Source organism: Coturnix japonica, unplaced genomic scaffold (genome assembly GCF_054131305.1).
Source record: "Coturnix japonica strain WE unplaced genomic scaffold, WE-NBRP24 Scf054, whole genome shotgun sequence".
NCBI lineage: Eukaryota > Metazoa > Chordata > Aves > Galliformes > Phasianidae > Coturnix > Coturnix japonica.
In genome coordinates, this window is record NW_028188957.1 from 1002446 (window position 1) to 1022649 (window position 20204).

Below are 20204 nucleotides of genomic sequence, written 5' to 3' on the forward strand. Positions count from 1 at the left end.
TGGTTGACCAATGATAGACCAATGGTTGGTCCATGGTTGACCAATGGTTGGTCCATGGTTGACCAATGGTTGACCAATGGTTGGTTCATGGTTGACCAGCGGTTGACCAACAGTTGGCCAGTGGTTGACCACAAGGCAGAAACGAGCCCTGGTGGCCAAGAGGGCCAACGGGACCCTGTGGTGCATTGCACATAGCGCAGCCAGCAGGGCAGGAGGTGCTGCTCCCCTCTGCTCTGCCCTGGGGGGCACTGCTGGAGCACTGCGTCCAGTGCTGGGCTCCCAGTTCAGGGCAGACTGGGAACTGCTGGGAGAGCCCAGCGGAGGGGGTGGGGATGGGGGGGGCCTGGAGCCCCTCCTGGTGGGGACAGGCTGAGAGCTGAGGGCTGTGCAGCTCAGGGAGAGAAGGCTGGGAGGGGTCTGGGCTGCGCTGATGGGTCTTTGAAGGGTGAGAGGAGGGGGCCGGGCTCTGCTGGGTGTTGCACTGGGCCCAAACTGGAGCCCAGGGAGCTCCATGTGAACAGAACCCGGCTCCCAGCTGAGCTCTGCCCCACAGCCCAGTCTCCCCCGCTGCATTTCGAGACACCCCCCCCCCCATGCATGGGACCACAGCTGCCGACCCCCCCCTGCCCCATCTCCGCTTTGTGCTTTACCTTATTGACCACCTTCTGCTGCTGCGCGTGCTTCTGCCTCAGGCTGGCCACCTCCCTCCACAGCGCCTCGTTCTCACTGCAAGGGAAGCAAAAACCTGCTGAGAACAAACAGGGCACAGCGGGGTGAATTCTGTCCCCGCTGTCAGACACCGACCCCGCAACTAAGTTGGCCGTTTTCAGCCTTTTTTGCCCCAATCTTGCGTCAGTTTCAAGGCTGAGCCTCAATTCCCTGCCAGGTTTGCCCCATCCCTGGAGGTTCTCAGGGCTGTTTGGGCAGCCGGCCCGTGGGACATTGAATGATAGAATCACAGAGTCAGGAAGGGTGGAAGAGACCTCCCAGATCCCCCAGCCCAACCACAACACACCACGACCCTAAACAGAACCATAGAGTCATTAAGGTTGGAAGAGACCTCCTAGATCCCCCAGTTCAATCCCAGCCCATCCCCACCCCTACCATAACCCTAAACAGACCCATAGAGTCATTAAGGTTGGAAGTGACATCTGAGATCCCCAAGTCCAATATCAACCCACCCCTACAATAATCCTAAACAGATCCATAGAGTCATTAAGGTTGGAAGAGACCTCTTAGATCCTCCAGTCCAACCCCAACCCACATCTACCATAACCCTAAACAGACTCATAGAGTCGTTAAGGTTGGAAGAGATCTTCAAGACTCCCAACCCAACCCAACTCAACCCATCCCATCATGACACTACACAGACCCACAAAGTCATTCAGGTTGGAAGAGACCTCTGGGATCCCCAAGCCCAACCCCAACCTACCCCCACCATAACCCTAAATAGAACCATAAAGCCATTAAGGTTGGAAGAGACCCCCAGGATCACCCAGCCCAACCCCACCCCACCCCATCACTGAATAGACCCATTCAGGTTGGAAGAGACCTCCGAGATCCTCAGTCCAACTCTGATGCAACCAATCATGACCCTAAACCCCACCACGACCCTAAACAGACCCATAGAGTCATTAAGGTTGGAAGAGACCTCTTAGATCCTCCAGTCCAACCCCAACCCATCTCTACCATAACCCTAAACAGACTCATAGAGTCGTTAAGGTTGGAAGAGATCTTCAAGACTCCCAGCCCAACCCCAACCCATCCCATCATGACACTACATAGACCCACAGAGTCATTCAGGCTGGAAGAGACCTCTGGGATCCCTAAGCCCAATCCCAACCTACCCTCACCATAACCCTAAATAGGACCATAAAGCCATTAAGGTTGGAAGAGACCCCCAGGATCCCCCAGCCCAACCTCACCACACTGTGACCCTAAATAGAACCACAGAATCATTAAGGTGTGAAGACATCCCTGAGATCACCCAGTCCAACCCAAACCCATCCCCACTGCGACCCTAAATAGAACCAAGGACTCATTAAGGTTGGAAGAGACCCCCAGGGCCCCCAGTGCACTCCCACCCCACCCCTACATGCCCACTGCCCTGTCCCCAGGTGCCACATCCCCACAGTTGTGGGGCACCTGCAGGGATGGTGACCCCCTCCACCCCCCCCAATGCAGCCCATACTGATGGATCACAGCTCTTTAGGGGAAGAAACATTCCCTAGTCCCCAACCTGACCCCCATAAGTGCAACATGAGGCCGTCCCATCTCACCCCATCGTCCCATCTCACCCCATCGTCCCATCTCACCCCATCGTCCCATCTCACCCCATCGTCCCATCTCACCCCATTGTCCCATCTCACCCCATCGTCCCATCTCACCCCATCGTCCCATCTCACCCCATCGTCCCATCTCACCCCATCATCCCATCTCACCCCACTGTCCCATCTCACCCCATCGTCCCATCTCACCCCATCGTCCCATCTCACCCCATCGTCCCGTCTCACCCCATCGTCCCATCTCACCCCATTGTCCCATCTCATCCCATCGTCCCATCTCACCCCATCGTCCCATCTCACCCCATCGTCCCGTCTCACCCCATCGTCCCATCTCACCCCATCGTCCCGTCTCACCCCATCGTCCCATCTCACCCCATTGTCCCATCTCATCCCATCGTCCCATCTCACCCCATCGTCCCATCTCACCCCATCGTCCCATCTCACCCCATCGTCCCGTCTCACCCCATCGTCCCATCTCACCCCATCGTCCCGTCTCACCCCATTGCTGCTTTCCCCCCCAATGTCCTTCCAGCAGCTGGAGGGAGCGATGGGCTCCCCCCTGAGCCCCCTCCTCCATGTGGGGCAGCGCTATGGGGTGAGCTTTCATGTCCCTCCAACCCAAACCTCCCTGTGCCTCTGGGATCCCATCAGACCCTCCCCCCCATCCTGGAACGTGGTTCCTCCCATGGCTGATCCCATCACAGCCCCAGCTCCCAGCAGGGATGTTTGGAGCAGAGGGGCTTCCAAGGGCCCATCCACTGACCCTATCAGTGCTGCAGTATGACCATTTGAAACCCATATCCTTGGGGTCCCTCCTGGTCTGTGCCATTCATGACCCCATCAGTGCTGCACTACAACCATTGAAACCCATATCCTTGGGGTCCCCCCATCCTGGGCCATTCATAACCCCATCAGTGCAGTACAACATTGAAACCCATATCCTTGGGGTCCCTCCCAGCCCAGGCCATTCACTGACCCCATCAGTGCTGCAGTACAACCATTGACATCCATATCCTTGAGGTTCCCCCCAGCCTGGGCCATTCACTGACTCTATCAGTGCTGCACTACAACCATTGAAACCCATATCCTTGGGGTCCCTCCTGGTCTGTGCCATTCATAACCCCATCAGTGCCGCAGTACAACCATTGAAACCCATATCCTTGGGGTCCTTCCTGGTCTGGGCCATTCAGTGACTCCATCAGTGCTGTACAACCACTGAAACCCATATCCTTGGGGTCCCCCCATCCTGGGCCATTCACTGACCCCATCAGTGCTGTACAACCATTGAAACCCATATCCTTGGGGTCCCCCCTATCCTGGGCCATTCATAACCCCATCAGTGCTGCAGTACAACATTGAAACCCATATCCTTGGGGTCCCTCCCAGCCCAGGCCATTCACTGACCCCATCAGTGCTGCAGTACAACCATTGACATCCATATCCTTGGGGTCCCTCCCAGCCCAGGCCATTCATAACCCCATCAGTGCTCCATCAGAAACCCATATCCTTGGGGTCCCTCCCAACCCAGGCCATTCAGTGACTCCATCAGTGCTGTACAACCACTGAAACCCATATCCTTGGGGTCCCCCCATCCTGGACCATTCATAACCCCATCAGTGCTCCATCAGAAACCCATTCTATGGGGGGTTGGGGGGCTCGGACCCAGAGCTTCCTTTCTGAAGCACTGAGGACCCCCGTGGTGCTTTGGGGATCAGCCTGGGGCTGTGGGGCACAGCTGCAGCAATTACTGCGGGCAGCCACGGGGCAATGAGCCGAGCAGAGCACACCTGCACCGCTGCACCGGGCACTGCAGGGATCATTAGGGGCAGGGGGAGCAGCTGGGAACGACAACCCCATCCGTCATGCTCTGCAGAGCACTGAGATCCACAGGGCAATTAAACGGCACCGAGGGGGGAACAGGAGGGTGGGATGGGGGGATGTGAGGAGGGTTGGAATGGGGGGTGGTCAGGAGGGTTGGAATGGGGGGCTGTCAGACAGGAGGGGTGGGATGGGGGGATGTCAGGAGGGGTGGGACAGGGGGATGTCAGACAGGAGGGGTGGGATGGGGGGCTGTGAAGAGGGATGGGATGGGGGGCTGTAAGGAGGGTTGGGATGGGGGGATGTTGGGAGGGATGGGATGGGGGGGCATCAGGGGGGTGAGATGGGGGGATGTGAGGAGGGTGGGATGGGGGGTGTAAGGAGGGGTGGGATGGGGGGCAGTACAGGAGGGTTGGGATGAGGGGCTGTCTGTCAGGGGGGATGGGATGGGGGGCTGCCAGGGGGGTGGGATGGGAGGCTGTCAGATGGGAGGGTGGGATGGGGGGATGTCAGACAGGAGGGTGGGATGGGGAGATGTGAGGAGGGTGGGATCGGGGGCTGTAAGGAGGAGTGGGATGGGGGGATGTCAGACAGGAGGGGAGGGATGGGGGGCTGTGAGGAGGGTGGGATGGGGGGTGTCAGGAGGGGTGGGATGGGGGGCTGTGAGGAGGGGTGGGATGGGGGATGTGAGGAGGGTGGGATGGGATGATGCGAGGAGGGGTGGGATGGGGGGCTGTCGGGAGGGGTGGGATGGGGAGATGTGAGGAGGGTGGGATGGGGGGATGTCAGACAGGAGGGGTGGGATGGGGGGCTGTGAGGAGAGGTGGGGTGGGGGGTGGTCAGGAGGGTTGGAATGGGGGGCTGTCAGACAGAAGGGGTGGGATGGGGGGCTGTCAGTCAGGAGGGGTGGGATGGGGGGATGTGAGGAGGGTGGGATGGGGGGTGTAAGGAAGGGTGGAATGGGGGGCTGTTAAGGAGGGGTGGGATCGGGGGCTGTAAGGAGGGGTGGGATGGGGGGATGTCAAACAGGAGGGGTGGGATGGGGGGCTGTGAGGAAGGTGGGATGGGGGGCTGTAAGGAGGGGTGGGATGGGGGGCTGTGAGGAAGGTGGGATGGGGGGATGTCAAGAGGGTGGGATGGGGGGTGTAAGGAGGGGTGGGATGGGGAGAGGTCAGGAGGGGTAGGATGGGGGCTGTGAGGAGAGAGGTGGGGTGGGGGGCGGTCAGGGGGGTGGGATGGGGGGATGTCAGTCAGGAGGGGTGGGATGGGGGGATGTGAGGAGGGTGGGATGGGGGGTGTAAGGAAGGGTGGAATGGGGGGCTGTTAAGGAGGGGTGGGATCGGGGGCTGTAAGGAGGGGTGGGATGGGGGGATGTCAAACAGGAGGGGTGGGATGGGGGGCTGTGAGGAGGGGTGGGATGGGGGGCTGTGAGGAGGGTGGTATGGGGGGTGTAAGGAGGGATGGGGAGATGTGAGGAGGGGTGGGATGGGGGTGGTCAGGAGGGTTGGAATGGGGGGCTGTCAGACAGAAGGGGTGGGATGGGGGCTGTGAGGAGGGGTGGGATGGGCAGTGTAAGGAGGGGTGGGATGGGGGACGGTCAGGGGGGTGGGATGGGGAGATGTGAGGAGGGTGGGATGGGGGGATGTCAGTCAGGAGGGGTGGGATGGGGGGCTGTCAGGAGGGTGGGATGGGGGGTGTAAGGAGGGTGGGATGGGGAGAGGTCAGGAGGGGTAGGATGGGGGCTGTGAGGAGAGGTGGGGTGGGGGGCGGTCAGGGGGGTGGGATGGGGGGATGTCAGAAGGGGTGGGATGGGGGGCTGTGAGACAGGAGGGGTGGGATGGAGGACTGTAAGGAGGGTTGGGATGGGGGGCTGTGAAGAGGGATGGGATGGGGGGGCATCAGGGGGGTTAGATGGGGGGCTGTGAGGAGGGGTGGGATGGGGTGCTGTAAGGAGGGGTGGGGTGGGGGGATGTCAGTCAGGAGGGGTGGGATGGGGGGCTGACAGTCAGGAGGGGTGGGATGGGGGGCTGTGAGGAGGGGTGGGATGGGGGGATGTCAGTCAGGAGGGTTGGGATGGGGGGATGTAAGGAGGAGAGGGATGGGGGGATGTCAGGGAGGGTGGGATGGTGGGCTGCCAGGAGGGGTGGGATGGGGGGATGTCAGGGGGGGTGGGATGGGGGGCTGCCAGGAGGGGGGCACAGCACAGGGAATGGGGCTGATGTGCAGCTCGGGGCTGAAAGAGCAGCTCTGAGGGGGGACAGTGCTGGGGACACCAGGACAGCAGCAGAGAGATGGGGACACACAGACACAGCAGAGTGATGGGGATATGGGGGACACACAGACACAGAACAGTGCTGGGGATATGGGGGACACACAGACACAGAACAGTGATGGGGACACGGGGATGGAGCTGGGGACATGGGGACAACACCTGTGACCTGGGGGCACCCAGACCCAGCACAGTGCTGTGGATATAGGGGACACACGGTCACAACACAGTGCTGGGGACACAGGGATGGTGCTGGTGACACCAGGACAGCACCAGAGGGATGGGGGCACCCAGACCCAGCACAGTGATGGGGACACGGGGACACATGGTCACAGTAAAGTGCTGGGGACATGGGGGACACATGGCCATAGAACACAGTGCTGGGGACATGGGGACAGCACCAGTGAGCTGGGGGACACACAGACCCAGCACAGTGATGGAGACAGGGGGACAGCAACAGGGACCTGGGGGACATATGGGCCACAGCACAGTGCTGGGGACATGGGGACAACACCAGTGACCTGGGGGCACCCAGACCCAGCACAGTGATGGGGACAGGGGGGACACACAGACACAGAACAGTGATGGGGACAGGGGGGACACACAGACCTTGCACAGTGATGGGGACATGGGGGACACCCAGACCCAGCACAGTGATGGGGACATGGGGGACACCCAGACCCAGCACAGTGATGGGGACATGGGGGACACCCAGACCCAGCACAGTGATGGGGACATGGGGGACACACAGACCTTGCACAGTGATGGGGACATGGGGGACACCCAGACCCAGCACAGTGATGGGGACATGGGGGACACCCAGACCCAGCACAGTGATGGGGACATGGGGGACACCCAGACCCAGCACAGTGATGGGGACATGGGGGACACACAGACCTTGCACAGTGATGGGGACATGGGGGACACCCAGACCCAGCACAGTGATGGGGACATGGGGGACACACAGACCCAGCACAGTGATGGGGACATGGGGGACACACGGCCATAGAACACAGTGCTGGGGACAGGGGGACAACATCAGTGACCTGGGGGACATATGGCCACAGCACAGTGCTGGGGACATGGGGACAACACCAGTGACCTGGGGGCACCCAGACCCAGCACAGTGATGGGGACAGGGGGGACACACAGACCCAGCACAGTGATGGGGACAGGGGGGACACACAGACACAGCACAGTGATGGGGACAGGGGGGACACACGGCCATAGAACACAGTGCTGGGGACAGGGGGACAACATCAGTGACCTGGGGGACATATGGCCACAGCACAGTGCTGGGGACATGGGGACAACACCAGTGACCTGGGGGCACCCAGACCCAGCACAGTGATGGGGACATGGGGGACACACAGACCCTGCACAGTGATGGGGACAGGGGGGACACCCAGACCCAGCACAGTGATGGGGACATGGGGGGACACACAGACCCAGCACAGTGATGGGGACAGGGGGGACACGCGGCCATAGAACACAGTGCTGGGGACATGGGGACAGCAACAGGGACTTGGGGGACACACATGGCCACTGAACAGTGCAGGTGACACAGGGACAGTGCTGGTGACCTGGGGGACACCACGGACATAGGAACAGGGCTGGTGACCCACAACCCCGTCACCCCCTGCCCCATGGACCCTTCCCACCCCCACCCAGAGCCCCAGCCGTGAATGGGCACCTTTATCTCCACAGCCCCATTATCCCCATTATCTCCACAGCCCCAATTATCTCCACAGCCCCATTATCCCCATTAATTATCTCCACAGCCCCATTCCATGTGCAGCCCCATTGGCCATCCCCGTTATCTGCCCGGCCCAGCAGCGCTGCTCATTTATCACCGCACACCCCATGCAAAGCAGCACTAATTGCAGGGCGGCTGCGGCTCCCCTTGCAGATAACATTGCTGTGGGTGAGAGGCAGCAGCTCCGCTTCACAGCCGGCCCTTCATCAATGGCTCTTTCTTTGCAATCCCATCATTTGCAATTAAAAAGAAGAGGCAGCGTTGCAGACGGCTGCGCTCCACTGTGCTCCCATCACCAGCTCCCATCATTATGGGGGCTGCACTGAGCTCCCACCATCATCATTGGGGCTGCATTGAGCTCCCACCATCATTGGGGCTGCATTGAGCTCCCACCATCATCACTGGGGCTGCATTGAGCTCCCACCATCATCATTGGGGCTGCATTGAGCTCCCACCATCATTGGGGCTGCATTGAGCTCCCACCATCATCATTGGGGCTGCATTGAGCTCCCACCACCATCATTGGGGCTGCATTGAGCTCCCACCATCATCATGGGGGCTGCATTGAGCTCCCACCATCATCATTGGGGCTGCATTGAGCTCCCACCATCATCATTGGGGCTGCATTGAGCTCCCACCATCATCATGGGGGCTGCATTGAGCTCCCACCATCACTGGGGCTGCATTGAGCTCCCACCATCATCATTGGGGCTGCATTGAGCTCCCACCATCATCATTGGGGCTGCATTGAGCTCCCATCATCATTGGGGCTGCATTGAGCTCCCACCATCATCACTGGGGCTGCATTGAGCTCCCACCATCATTGGGGCTGCATTGAGCTCCCACCATCATCACTGGGGCTGCATTGAGCTCCCACCATCATCATTGGGGCTGCATTGAGCTCCCACCATCATTGGGGCTGCATTGAGCTCCCACCATCATCATTGGGGCTGCATTGAGCTCCCACCACCATCATTGGGGCTGCATTGAGCTCCCACCATCATCATTGGGGCTGCATTGAGCTCCCACCATCATCATTGGGGCTGCATTGAGCTCCCACCATCATCATGGGGGCTGCATTGAGCTCCCACCATCACTGGGGCTGCATTGAGCTCCCACCATCATCATTGGGGCTGCATTGAGCTCCCACCATCATTGGGGCTGCATTGAGCTCCCACCACCATCATTGGGGCTGCATTGAGCTCCCACCATCATCACTGGGGCTGCATTGAGCTCCCACCACCATCATTGGGGCTGCATTGAGCTCCCACCACCATCATTGGGGCTGCATTGAGCTCCCACCATCATCATTGGGGCTGCATTGAGCTCCCACCATCATTGGGGCTGCATTGAGCTCCCACCATCATCACTGGGGCTGCATTGAGCTCCCACCATCATCATTGGGGCTGCATTGAGCTCCCACCATCATTGGGGCTGCATTGAGCTCCCACCATCATTGGGGCTGCATTGAGCTCCCACCATCATCACTGGGGCTGCATTGAGCTCCCACCACCATCATCACTGGGGCTGCATTGAGCTCCCACCACCATCATTGGGGCTGCATTGAGCTCCCACCATCATTGGGGCTGCATTGCACTCCCATCATCATTGGGGCTGCATTGAGCTCCCACCATCATTGGGGCTGCATTGAGCTCCCACCATCATTGGGGCTGCATTGAGCTCCCACCATCATCACTGGGGCTGCATTGAGCTCCCACCATCATCACTGGGGCTGCATTGAGCTCCCACCATCATCATTGGGGCTGCATTGAGCTCCCACCACCATCATTGGGGCTGCATTGAGCTCCCACCATCATCATTAGGGCTGCATTGAGCTCCCACCATCATCATTGGGGCTGCATTGAGCTCCCACCATCATCATTGGGGCTGCATTGAGCTCCCACCATCATTGGGGCTGCATTGAGCTCCCACCATCATCACTGGGGCTGCATTGAGCTCCCACCACCATCATCACTGGGGCTGCATTGAGCTCCCACCACCATCATTGGGGCTGCATTGAGCTCCCACCATCATTGGGGCTGCATTGAGCTCCCACCACCATCATTGGGGCTGCATTGAGCTCCCACCACCATCATTGGGGCTGCATTGAGCTCCCACCATCATTGAAGCTGCATTGAGCTCCCATCATCATCATTGGGGCTGCATTGAGCTCCCACCATCATCATTGGGGCTGCATTGAGCTCCCACCATCATCATTGGGGCTGCATTGAGCTCCCACCATCATCATTGGGGCTGCATTGAGCTCCCACCATCATCACTGGGGCTGCATTGAGCTCCCACCATCATCATTGGGGCTGCATTGAGCTCCCACCATCATCATTGGGGCTGCATTGAGCTCCCACCACCATCATTGGGGCTGCATTGAGCTCCCACCATCATCATTGGGCTGCATTGAGCTCCCATCATCATTGGGGCTGCATTGAGCTCCCACCACCATCACTGGGGCTGCATTGAGCTCCCACCATCATCATGGGGGCTGCATTGAGCTCCCACCATCATTGGGGCTGCATTGAGCTCCCACCATCATTGGGGCTGCATTGAGCTCCCATCATCATTGGGGCTGCATTGAGCTCCCACCATCATCATTGGGGCTGCATTGAGCTCCCACCATCATTGGGGCTGCATTGAGCTCCCACCATCATTGGGGCTGCATTGAGCTCCCACCATCATCACTGGGGCTGCATTGAGCTCCCACCATCATCACTGGGGCTGCATTGAGCTCCCACCATCATCATTGGGGCTGCATTGAGCTCCCACCATCATTGGGGCTGCATTGAGCTCCCACCATCATCACTGGGGCTGCATTGAGCTCCCACCATCATCATTGGGGCTGCATTGAGCTCCCACCATCATTGGGGCTGCATTGAGCTCCCACCATCATCACTGGGGCTGCATTGAGCTCCCACCATCATCATTGGGGCTGCATTGAGCTCCCACCATCATTGGGGCTGCATTGAGCTCCCACCATCATTGGGGCTGCATTGAGCTCCCACCATCATCACTGGGGCTGCATTGAGCTCCCACCACCATCATCACTGGGGCTGCATTGAGCTCCCACCACCATCATTGGGGCTGCATTGAGCTCCCACCATCATTGGGGCTGCATTGAGCTCCCACCATCATCACTGGGGCTGCATTGAGCTCCCACCATCATCATTGGGGCTGCATTGAGCTCCCACCATCATCATTGGGGCTGCATTGAGCTCCCACCACCATCATTGGGGCTGCATTGAGCTCCCACCATCATCATTAGGGCTGCATTGAGCTCCCACCATCATCATTGGGGCTGCATTGAGCTCCCACCATCATCATTGGGGCTGCATTGAGCTCCCACCATCATTGGGGCTGCATTGAGCTCCCACCATCATTGGGGCTGCATTGAGCTCCCATCATCATTGGGGCTGCATTGAGCTCCCACCACCATCATTGGGGCTGCATTGAGCTCCCACCATCATTGGGGCTGCATTGAGCTCCCACCACCATCATTGGGGCTGCATTGAGCTCCCACCACCATCATTGGGGCTGCATTGAGCTCCCACCATCATTGAAGCTGCATTGAGCTCCCATCATCATCATTGGGGCTGCATTGAGCTCCCACCATCATCATTGGGGCTGCATTGAGCTCCCACCATCATCATTGGGGCTGCATTGAGCTCCCACCATCATCATTGGGGCTGCATTGAGCTCCCACCATCATCACTGGGGCTGCATTGAGCTCCCACCATCATCATTGGGGCTGCATTGAGCTCCCACCATCATCATTGGGGCTGCATTGAGCTCCCACCACCATCATTGGGGCTGCATTGAGCTCCCACCATCATCATTGGGCTGCATTGAGCTCCCATCATCATTGGGGCTGCATTGAGCTCCCACCACCATCACTGGGGCTGCATTGAGCTCCCACCATCATCATGGGGGCTGCATTGAGCTCCCACCATCATTGGGGCTGCATTGAGCTCCCACCATCATTGGGGCTGCATTGAGCTCCCATCATCATTGGGGCTGCATTGAGCTCCCACCATCATCATTGGGGCTGCATTGAGCTCCCACCATCATTGGGGCTGCATTGAGCTCCCACCATCATTGGGGCTGCATTGAGCTCCCACCATCATCACTGGGGCTGCATTGAGCTCCCACCATCATCACTGGGGCTGCATTGAGCTCCCACCATCATCATTGGGGCTGCATTGAGCTCCCACCATCATTGGGGCTGCATTGAGCTCCCACCATCATCACTGGGGCTGCATTGAGCTCCCACCATCATCATTGGGGCTGCATTGAGCTCCCACCATCATTGGGGCTGCATTGAGCTCCCACCATCATCACTGGGGCTGCATTGAGCTCCCACCACCATCATTAGGGCTGCATTGAGCTCCCACCATCATCATTGGGACCCTCCCAACCCAACCCAACCACTCCATGGCTCTGTGATCTTTAAGCGTCCTTCCAACCCCAACATGCTGTGCTTCTATGGCCCATAGGACCCTAAACCCAACCCAACTCAACCATTCCACAGCTCTGTGATCTTTTAGGACCCTTCCAACACCACCATGCTGTGCTTCTATGGCTCTAAAGGACCCTTCCAACCCAACCCAACCACTCCATTGCTCCGTGATCTTTAAGCGTCCTTCCAACCGCACCATACTGTGCTTCTATGGCTCTAAAGGACCCTTCCAACCCAACCCAACCCAAGCCAACCATCCCACAGCTCTATGATCTTTAAGGACCCTCCCAACACCACCATTCTGTGGTTCTGTGATCTTTAAGGACCCTTCCAACCCAACCATCCCGTGATGCTACGATCCTTAAGGACTCTCCCGGCCTAACCCTTCCATGGCCCCATGACCTTCATGGACTCTTCCAACTGAACTCTATGGTTCTAAAGGACCCTTCCAACCCAACCCAACCCAACCATCCCATGATGCCCTATGAAGCATGAAGCTCTATGACCTTCAAGGATGCTCTCAATCCAACCCATTCCATGGCTCTACCATCTACAAGGACCGTTCCAATCCAACCATTCTGTGGTTCCACCATTCTGAAGGACTCCTCCAAACCAATCCAATCATCCCACAGCTCTCTGATCTTCCAGGACCCCCCCAATCCAACTATCCCACAGCATTCTGATCTTCCAGGACCCTTCCAACCCAACCATCCCACAGCTCTCTGATCTCCAAGGACCCTTCCAACCCAACCCATTCCACGCTCTACAATCTTCAAAGATCCTTCCAGTCCACCCATTCTGTGATTCCACAACAATAAAGGACGCCCCCAACCCAACTCATTTCACGGCTCTACGACCTGTAAGGACCCTTCCAATCCAACCACACCATGGTTCTATGATCATGAATGTCCCATCCAACCCAACTCATTTCACAACTCTATGACCTGTAAGGACCCTTCCAATCCAACCATTCTGCAGTTCCACCATTCTAATGGACTCCTCCAATGCAATCTAACCATCCTATAGAGTTCTGATCTTCCAGGACCCTTCCAACCCAACCATCCCACAGCTCTCTGATCTCCAAGGACCCTTCCAACCCAACCCATTCCATGCTCTACAATCTTCAAACATCTTTCCAGTCCACCCATTCTGTGATTCCACAATTCTAAAGAACCCTCCCAACCCAACTCAACCATCTCATGGCTCTATGACCTGTAAGGACCCTTCCAATCCAACCATTCTGCGTTTCTATGATCGTTAATGTCCCATCCAACCCAACTCCTTTCACGTCTCTATGACCTGTAAGGACCCTTCCAATCCAACCATTCTGTGGTTCTATGATCGTTAACGTCCCGTCCAACCTAACTCCCTTCATGGCTCTACCATCTTTAAGGACCCTTCCAATCCAACCATTCTGCACTTCCACCACTCTAAAGGACTCCTCCAACCCAATCCAACCATCCTACAGCATTCTGATCTTCCTGGACCCCTCCAACCTGACCATCCCATGGCTCTATGATCTGTAAGACCCCTTCCAGCCCAACCCTTCCTACAGCTCTGTGGTGGACACAGCAGCACATCACAGACTGGCCCCATGTTGTGATTCAATGCCTTCCAGCAGCACATCTATAAGCCCCGGCCATCCCAACACGGCGCAGCCATTAGACACAACGTGGGCACGGCTCCTCTCCCCCTCCCCTGCTCCGGAGGCATCAGCTGAATCCAGCAGCTGTTGGATCAATGCACACAAAAGGCCGTCGCTCCCCAGGCACCTGTAATTGAGATGCAGAACCGCCGACCCATGGGACAAAGTCAGAACAGGAGAACGAACCGGAGGAGGGCAATAATGGCACCACAGCCGGGGGCAGCCCGGGAGCACCATGTTCCACTATCATGTAATGTCAGTCTGCAGCTGGACCCCAAATCAGCCCCTTCCCACAAAACCTGACCCTGCTTCACCCAACCCAACAACCCAACATTGCTGCCTCGATACCCGAGCTGACAGCACCAAAGGGAGCTGCTCCATGACATGCAACGTTGTTGGCACATGGACAGGGTCAGGACAGGGTTCAGGGCACAAGGATGGGGTCAAGATGGGGCTCAGGGCACAGGGATGGAGCTGGGGGCACAAGGACAGAGTCAGGATGGAGCCTGGGGCACAAGGATAGCAATCAAGGCACAAGGATGGGGTTAGAATGAAGCTTTGGGTACACAGATGCAGTTCAGGGCACAAGGATGGAGTCAGGATGGATGGGGCTCAGAGCACAAGGATGGGGTCAGGACTGGGCTCAGGGCACACAGACTGGGTCAAGACTGAATTTGGGGCACAAGGACAAGGTCAGGATGGGATCTGGGGCACACACACGGGGTCAGGACAGGATTTGGGGCACACACACGGGGTCAGGACAGGATTTGGGGCACACACACACCGGGTCAGGATGGGATTTGGGGCACACACACCAGGTCAGGATGGAATTTGGGGCACACACACCGGGTTAGGATGGGGCTCAGGGCACACACACTGGGTCAGGATGGGATCTGGGGCACACACGGGATTTGGGTACACATCCATGGCTCTGTCCGTTGGATCACAGTGCCACAGAGTGGCTGTTGTCTGCAGTTGCCGCAGTTGCAGCCGTCGGTGGAAGCAGCTGCAGCAGCTCAGCCTAAATCAGCCCCGTCCCAAAGTGCGGCGCATCGCGGCTGCGCTGCCATCCATCTTCATCCCCCGGCGGGTCCCAGCTCCGGGGATGGATCATTGTGTGGGAAGCACCGACTGACCCAGCTGAGACACAACGGCCCAGCTGAGAGCCGGGATGAGCCCCTAATGACGGCCCCTAATGACGGCCCTGCATGCAGAGATCAGCTGCGCTGTGCCGAATAAACGAGGCCGCAGACGGAGCACATCCATCAACGCCATCAGTGCTATCAGCACCATCAGTGCTATCAACGCTATCAACGCCATCAGCGCCATCAACGCCATCAGCGCCATCCACGCCGCTCCTGCTCTGCTTTATCGCTGCTGAGCGCTGGGAATGCAGCACCGGGCTGCAAGGACGTGGCCAACACTGAGAGCTCTGGAACCAGAGCAGGGATGGCTCCGTCCTTTATCCTCAGCTCTGCGTTCTCCTTCTCACTCTGATGCTGCAAGAAGCATCTGTTGCATCGCAGCATCACGCTCTGCGTGCTCCGCTTCCTTGCATGCAAACTCGGGGTGCACTGCAAGGCAGCCCAGAGCATGGGCACAGCATCATGGAGGGGGGGATGGGGATAATGGAGGTCTCTTCCAACCTTAATGACTCTGGTTCTAATTAGGGTCGTGGTGGGGTGGGTTGGGGTTGGGATGGAGCTCCTGAAGGTCTCTTCCATCCTTAATGACTCTGAGGTTCTATTTAGGGTCTCATTGGGGGTGGGTTGGGGTTGGGACAATGATCCTGGAGGTCTCTTCCAACCTTAATGACTCTATTTCTAATTAGGGTCTCATTGGGGTTGGGTTGGGGTTGGGATGGGGATCCTGGAGGTCTCTTCCATCCTTAATGACTCTGGTTCTAATTAGGGTCTCATTGGGGGTGGGTTGGGGTTGGGATGGGGATCCTGGAGGTCTCTTCCAACCTTAATGACTCTGAGGTTCTAATTAGGGTCTCATTGGGGTTGGGCTGGAGTTGGGATGGGGATCCTGGAGGTCTCTTCCATCCTTAATGACTCTGGTTCTAATTAGGGTCTCATTGGGGTTGGGTTGGGGTTGGGATGGGGATCCTGGAGGTCTCTTCCATCCTTAATGACTCTGATTCCTATTAGGGTCTCATTGGGGGTGGGTTGGGGTTGGGACAATGATCCTGGAGATCTCTTCCAACCTTAATGACTCTGAGGTTCTATTTAGGATCTCATTGGGGTTGGGATGGGGATCCTGGATGTCTCTTCCAACGTTAATGACTCTGGCTCTAATTAGGGTCTCATTGGGGGTGGGTTGGGGTTGGACTCAATGTCTCTTCCCAACCTTAACAACTCTGCGATTCTATACAGTTCTGCCCAGTTTGTCAGTATAAAACTCTGAATACCTGTGAAAATAATTATTAAAGAGCTGTAACCACCTTTGTTGTCAACTTCACAAGAAAAAAGAAAAAGGTCTATTTTGTTTTGTTGAGGCTCAAAAAACACCACCTTAACACCTTACCCAAAGACCGAGTGAAACACCAGCACCACATAGCAGCAAGTTATTCCTGGCCCTTATTCCCTGGTGCTAACACTTCATAGAACCATGGAATGGTTGAGTTGGAAAAGTCCTTACAGGTCATAAAGTCATGAGATGGGTTGGAAGGGTCCTTAAAGATCATAAAGTCATGAGATGGTTGGGTTGGCAGGGTCCTGAAAGATTACAGAGCCATGGGATGGTTGGGTTAGAATCTTAGAATCATAGATTCTATCACAGAGTAGATAGATTAGAGATTAGATTAGAGATAGAGATTAGATTATCACAGAGTAGATAGAATCGTAGATTCTATCACAGATCACAGGGCCATGGGATGGTTGGGTTGTCAGGGTCCTTACAGATCACAGGGCCATGGGATGGTTGGGTTGTCAGGGTCCTTACGGATCACAGAGCCATGGGATGGTTGGGTTGTCAGGGTCCTTACAGATCACAGAGCCATGGGATGGTTGTGTTGTCAGGGTCCTTACAGATCACAGAGCCATGGGATGGTTGTGTTGTCAGGGTCCTTACAGATCACAGAGCCATGGGATGGTTGTGTTGTCAGGGTCCTTACAGATCACAGAGCCATGGGATGGTTGCGTTGTCAGGGTCCTTACAGATCACAGAGCCATGGGATGGTTGCGTTGTCAGGGTCCTTACGGATCACAGAGCCGTGGGATGGTTGTGTTGTCAGGGTCCTTACAGATCACAGAGCCATGGGATAGTTGTGTTGGCAGGGTCATTATAGATCACAGACCCATGGGATGGTTGTGTTGTCAGGGTCCTTACAGATCACAGAGCCATGGGATGGTTGTGTTGTCAGGGTCCTTACAGATCACAGAGCCATGGGATGGTTGTGTTGTCAGGGTCCTTACAGATCACAGAGCCATGGGATGGTTGGGTTGTCAGGGTCCTTACAGATCACAGAGCCATGGGATGGTTGTGTTGTCAGGGTCCTTACAGACCATGTCATTCCATCCCCCTGTGATGGGCAGGCTCCCAACCACTAAATCGTGCACCAGAACAAGTTCATGGAATCAAAAGACTGGAGACGACCTCCAAGATCCCCAGGCCCAACCCAGCCCCACTGACCGCCCCCCAGGTGCCACATCTCCACAGTTCCCAAACACCTCCAGGGTCAGCGGCCCCAGCAGCCCCCAGCAGCCCATGCCAATGCATCACCACCTGCAGAGAAGAAATGGTCCCCAATCTCCAACCTGGAGCTGCTCGGGGCTCCATCCAACGTGGCCTTGTCTACATATTTGCTGTTCCGAGGCTCCATCCAACCTGGCCCTTCCTACTCATTTGCTGTTGTTAAATTCCCAGCACCCACCCAGGAAACCTGTGCATCCAGGACCCCCGGCAGCCAAAGCTCTGCTGCAGGAGCCTGAAGGAGGAACGGGAGCCGCCAGTTGGCTCGTTGTTACTTCAGCATCGTTAGCTCAGGCTGCGGCGGTAATTAATTTCAGACTCAGATCGCCGCGCTGAAAACCCAGAGCTCTCCAGGTCTTTAACCTCAGCTTTGGAATGCCCCATAAAACTGACTTCAGATGATCTCAAGCAGTGAGTCAGCTCGTAAAAAGCAGCAGCGGAGATACAACGCACAGATCCCACGCCGGACGCGGCACCGTGCGCCATCAGCGCCATTGCAAGCTCCAGCTGAGGGTTGACTCCCCAGGGCTGGGCTGGTCCTCCATGCAGGTGGACAAATAACACACAGCAATTGTCCCAGTTAGGGGTCACAGAAGCAGGGAGTGTGGTCACGGTGTGGGGCTGGAAGAGCCCCAGCTCAGCCAATGGAAGTTGGGCGGTTGGGACAAAACAGAGCAGCACGTTCCTGCCTGGGGATGGATGGAATCCCAAGTTAGGATAGGTTAGGACTTAACCCCAAGGACTGCTCCTTGTTGGCTCCCGGGGAGAATCCGGCTGTGCACAGCGTTCCTCCCATGAAGCTGGGTTCCAGGAGCATCGCTGCCCTGAATGTAGGTTGGGTTGGAAAGGTCCTCAAAGGTCACTGAGCCAAGGGATGGTTGGGTTGGAAGGGTCCTTACAGATCACAGACCAATGGGGTGGTTGGGTTGGAAGAGTCCTTGAAGATCACAGTGACACAGTATGGGTTAGAAGGGTCCTTACAGATCATAGAGCCATGGAATGGCTGGTTGGAGGGGTCCTTAAAGGTCACACAGCCATGGGATGGTTGGGTTGGAAGGGTCCTTAAAGGTCACAGAGCCATGGGATGGTTGGGTTGGAAGGGTCCTTAAAGGTCACAGAGCCATGGGATGGTTGGAAGTGTTCTAAGAGAATGGTTCTTAGAGATCATAGAACCACAGAATGGTTGGGTTGGATTGTAAGGGTCCTTAAAGATCACAGAACCATACAACCATTACGTTGGAAGGAACCCCCCCATCCCCAGCCCTGCCGTGTGCTGGCTGCCCCCCAGCTCAGGCTGCCCAAGACCCCCCCACAGCCTCGGGCATCTCCAGGGATGGGCACCCACAGCTCCGGGCTGCAGTGCTGGGGCCGCACCGCCCTGAGGCGCAGCTCCAAGCTCCTCCTGCACAGAGCTGTGATCTACCAGGACCAGGACCTGCTGTGTTTGTTCCTCCATCCCCAGCAGTGAACTGGGAAGACGGGGAAGCTGTGAAGCACCGCAGAGAGCATTAAAACCTCCCCTCAAGCTCCTGGCCGTCCCATTTGTTCCACTGGAGGCAGACGTGCCTTTTTTCTCCATCTCATACATATGTTGTTTTTCCTTTCTATCTCAGGAGACCCATAAAGGCTCTGGATGGAGACCAAGGATTTGCATTTTCCAGGAGAGCAGCAAAAAGAAAAAAACACCCAATAAAACACCAAGAAAAACCAAACCCAGAAATTAAAAGACCAGAAGCCACAAGGAGCTGCAGCAGGAAGGGTCCTTGAAGATCACAGAGACACAGTATGGGTTGGAAGGGTCCCTAAAGATTATAGAACTATGGAATGGCTGGGTTTAAAGGGTCCTTACAGGTCACAGAGACATGGAATGGCTGGGTTGGAAGGGTCTTTGAAGACCACAGTGACAATGTAAGGGTTGGAAGGGTCCTTAAAGGTCACAGAGCCATGGGATGGCTGGGTTGGAAGGGTCCTTAAAGGTCACAGAATCACAGAATGGTTGGGTTGGATTGGAAGGGTCCTTAAAGATCACAGAACCACAGAACAGTTGGGTTGTAAGTGTCCCCATCCCCTCCCATCCCCAGCTCTGCCGTGTGCTGGCTGCCCCCCAGCTCCGGCTGCCCCGGACCCCCCCATGGCCTTGGGCATCTCCAGGGATGGGGACCCACAGCTCCAGGCTGCAGTGCTGGGGCTGCACCGCCTCCATATGAACTTCTTCAGGGGAAGGCAGCACTCCTGGAGGCCTTGAGATCACCTGCTCTGCCTCCAGCCCA

The 20204-nt window shown here is 56.9% G+C and overlaps 1 protein-coding gene across 4 annotated transcripts in view; it reads right to left on the bottom strand.

The window, feature by feature from the left end:
• Positions 1 to 20204, bottom strand: part of HSF1 (heat shock transcription factor 1) — a 79253-nt gene that overhangs the window by 20117 nt on the left and 38932 nt on the right. For all 4 annotated transcript variants that reach the window (XM_085533137.1, XM_085533135.1, XM_085533136.1 and 1 more), the window contains exon 5: positions 651 to 726. In XM_085533137.1, coding sequence (XP_085389263.1) covers positions 651 to 726 — 76 coding nt within the window. The remainder of the gene's footprint in view (positions 1 to 650; positions 727 to 20204) is intronic.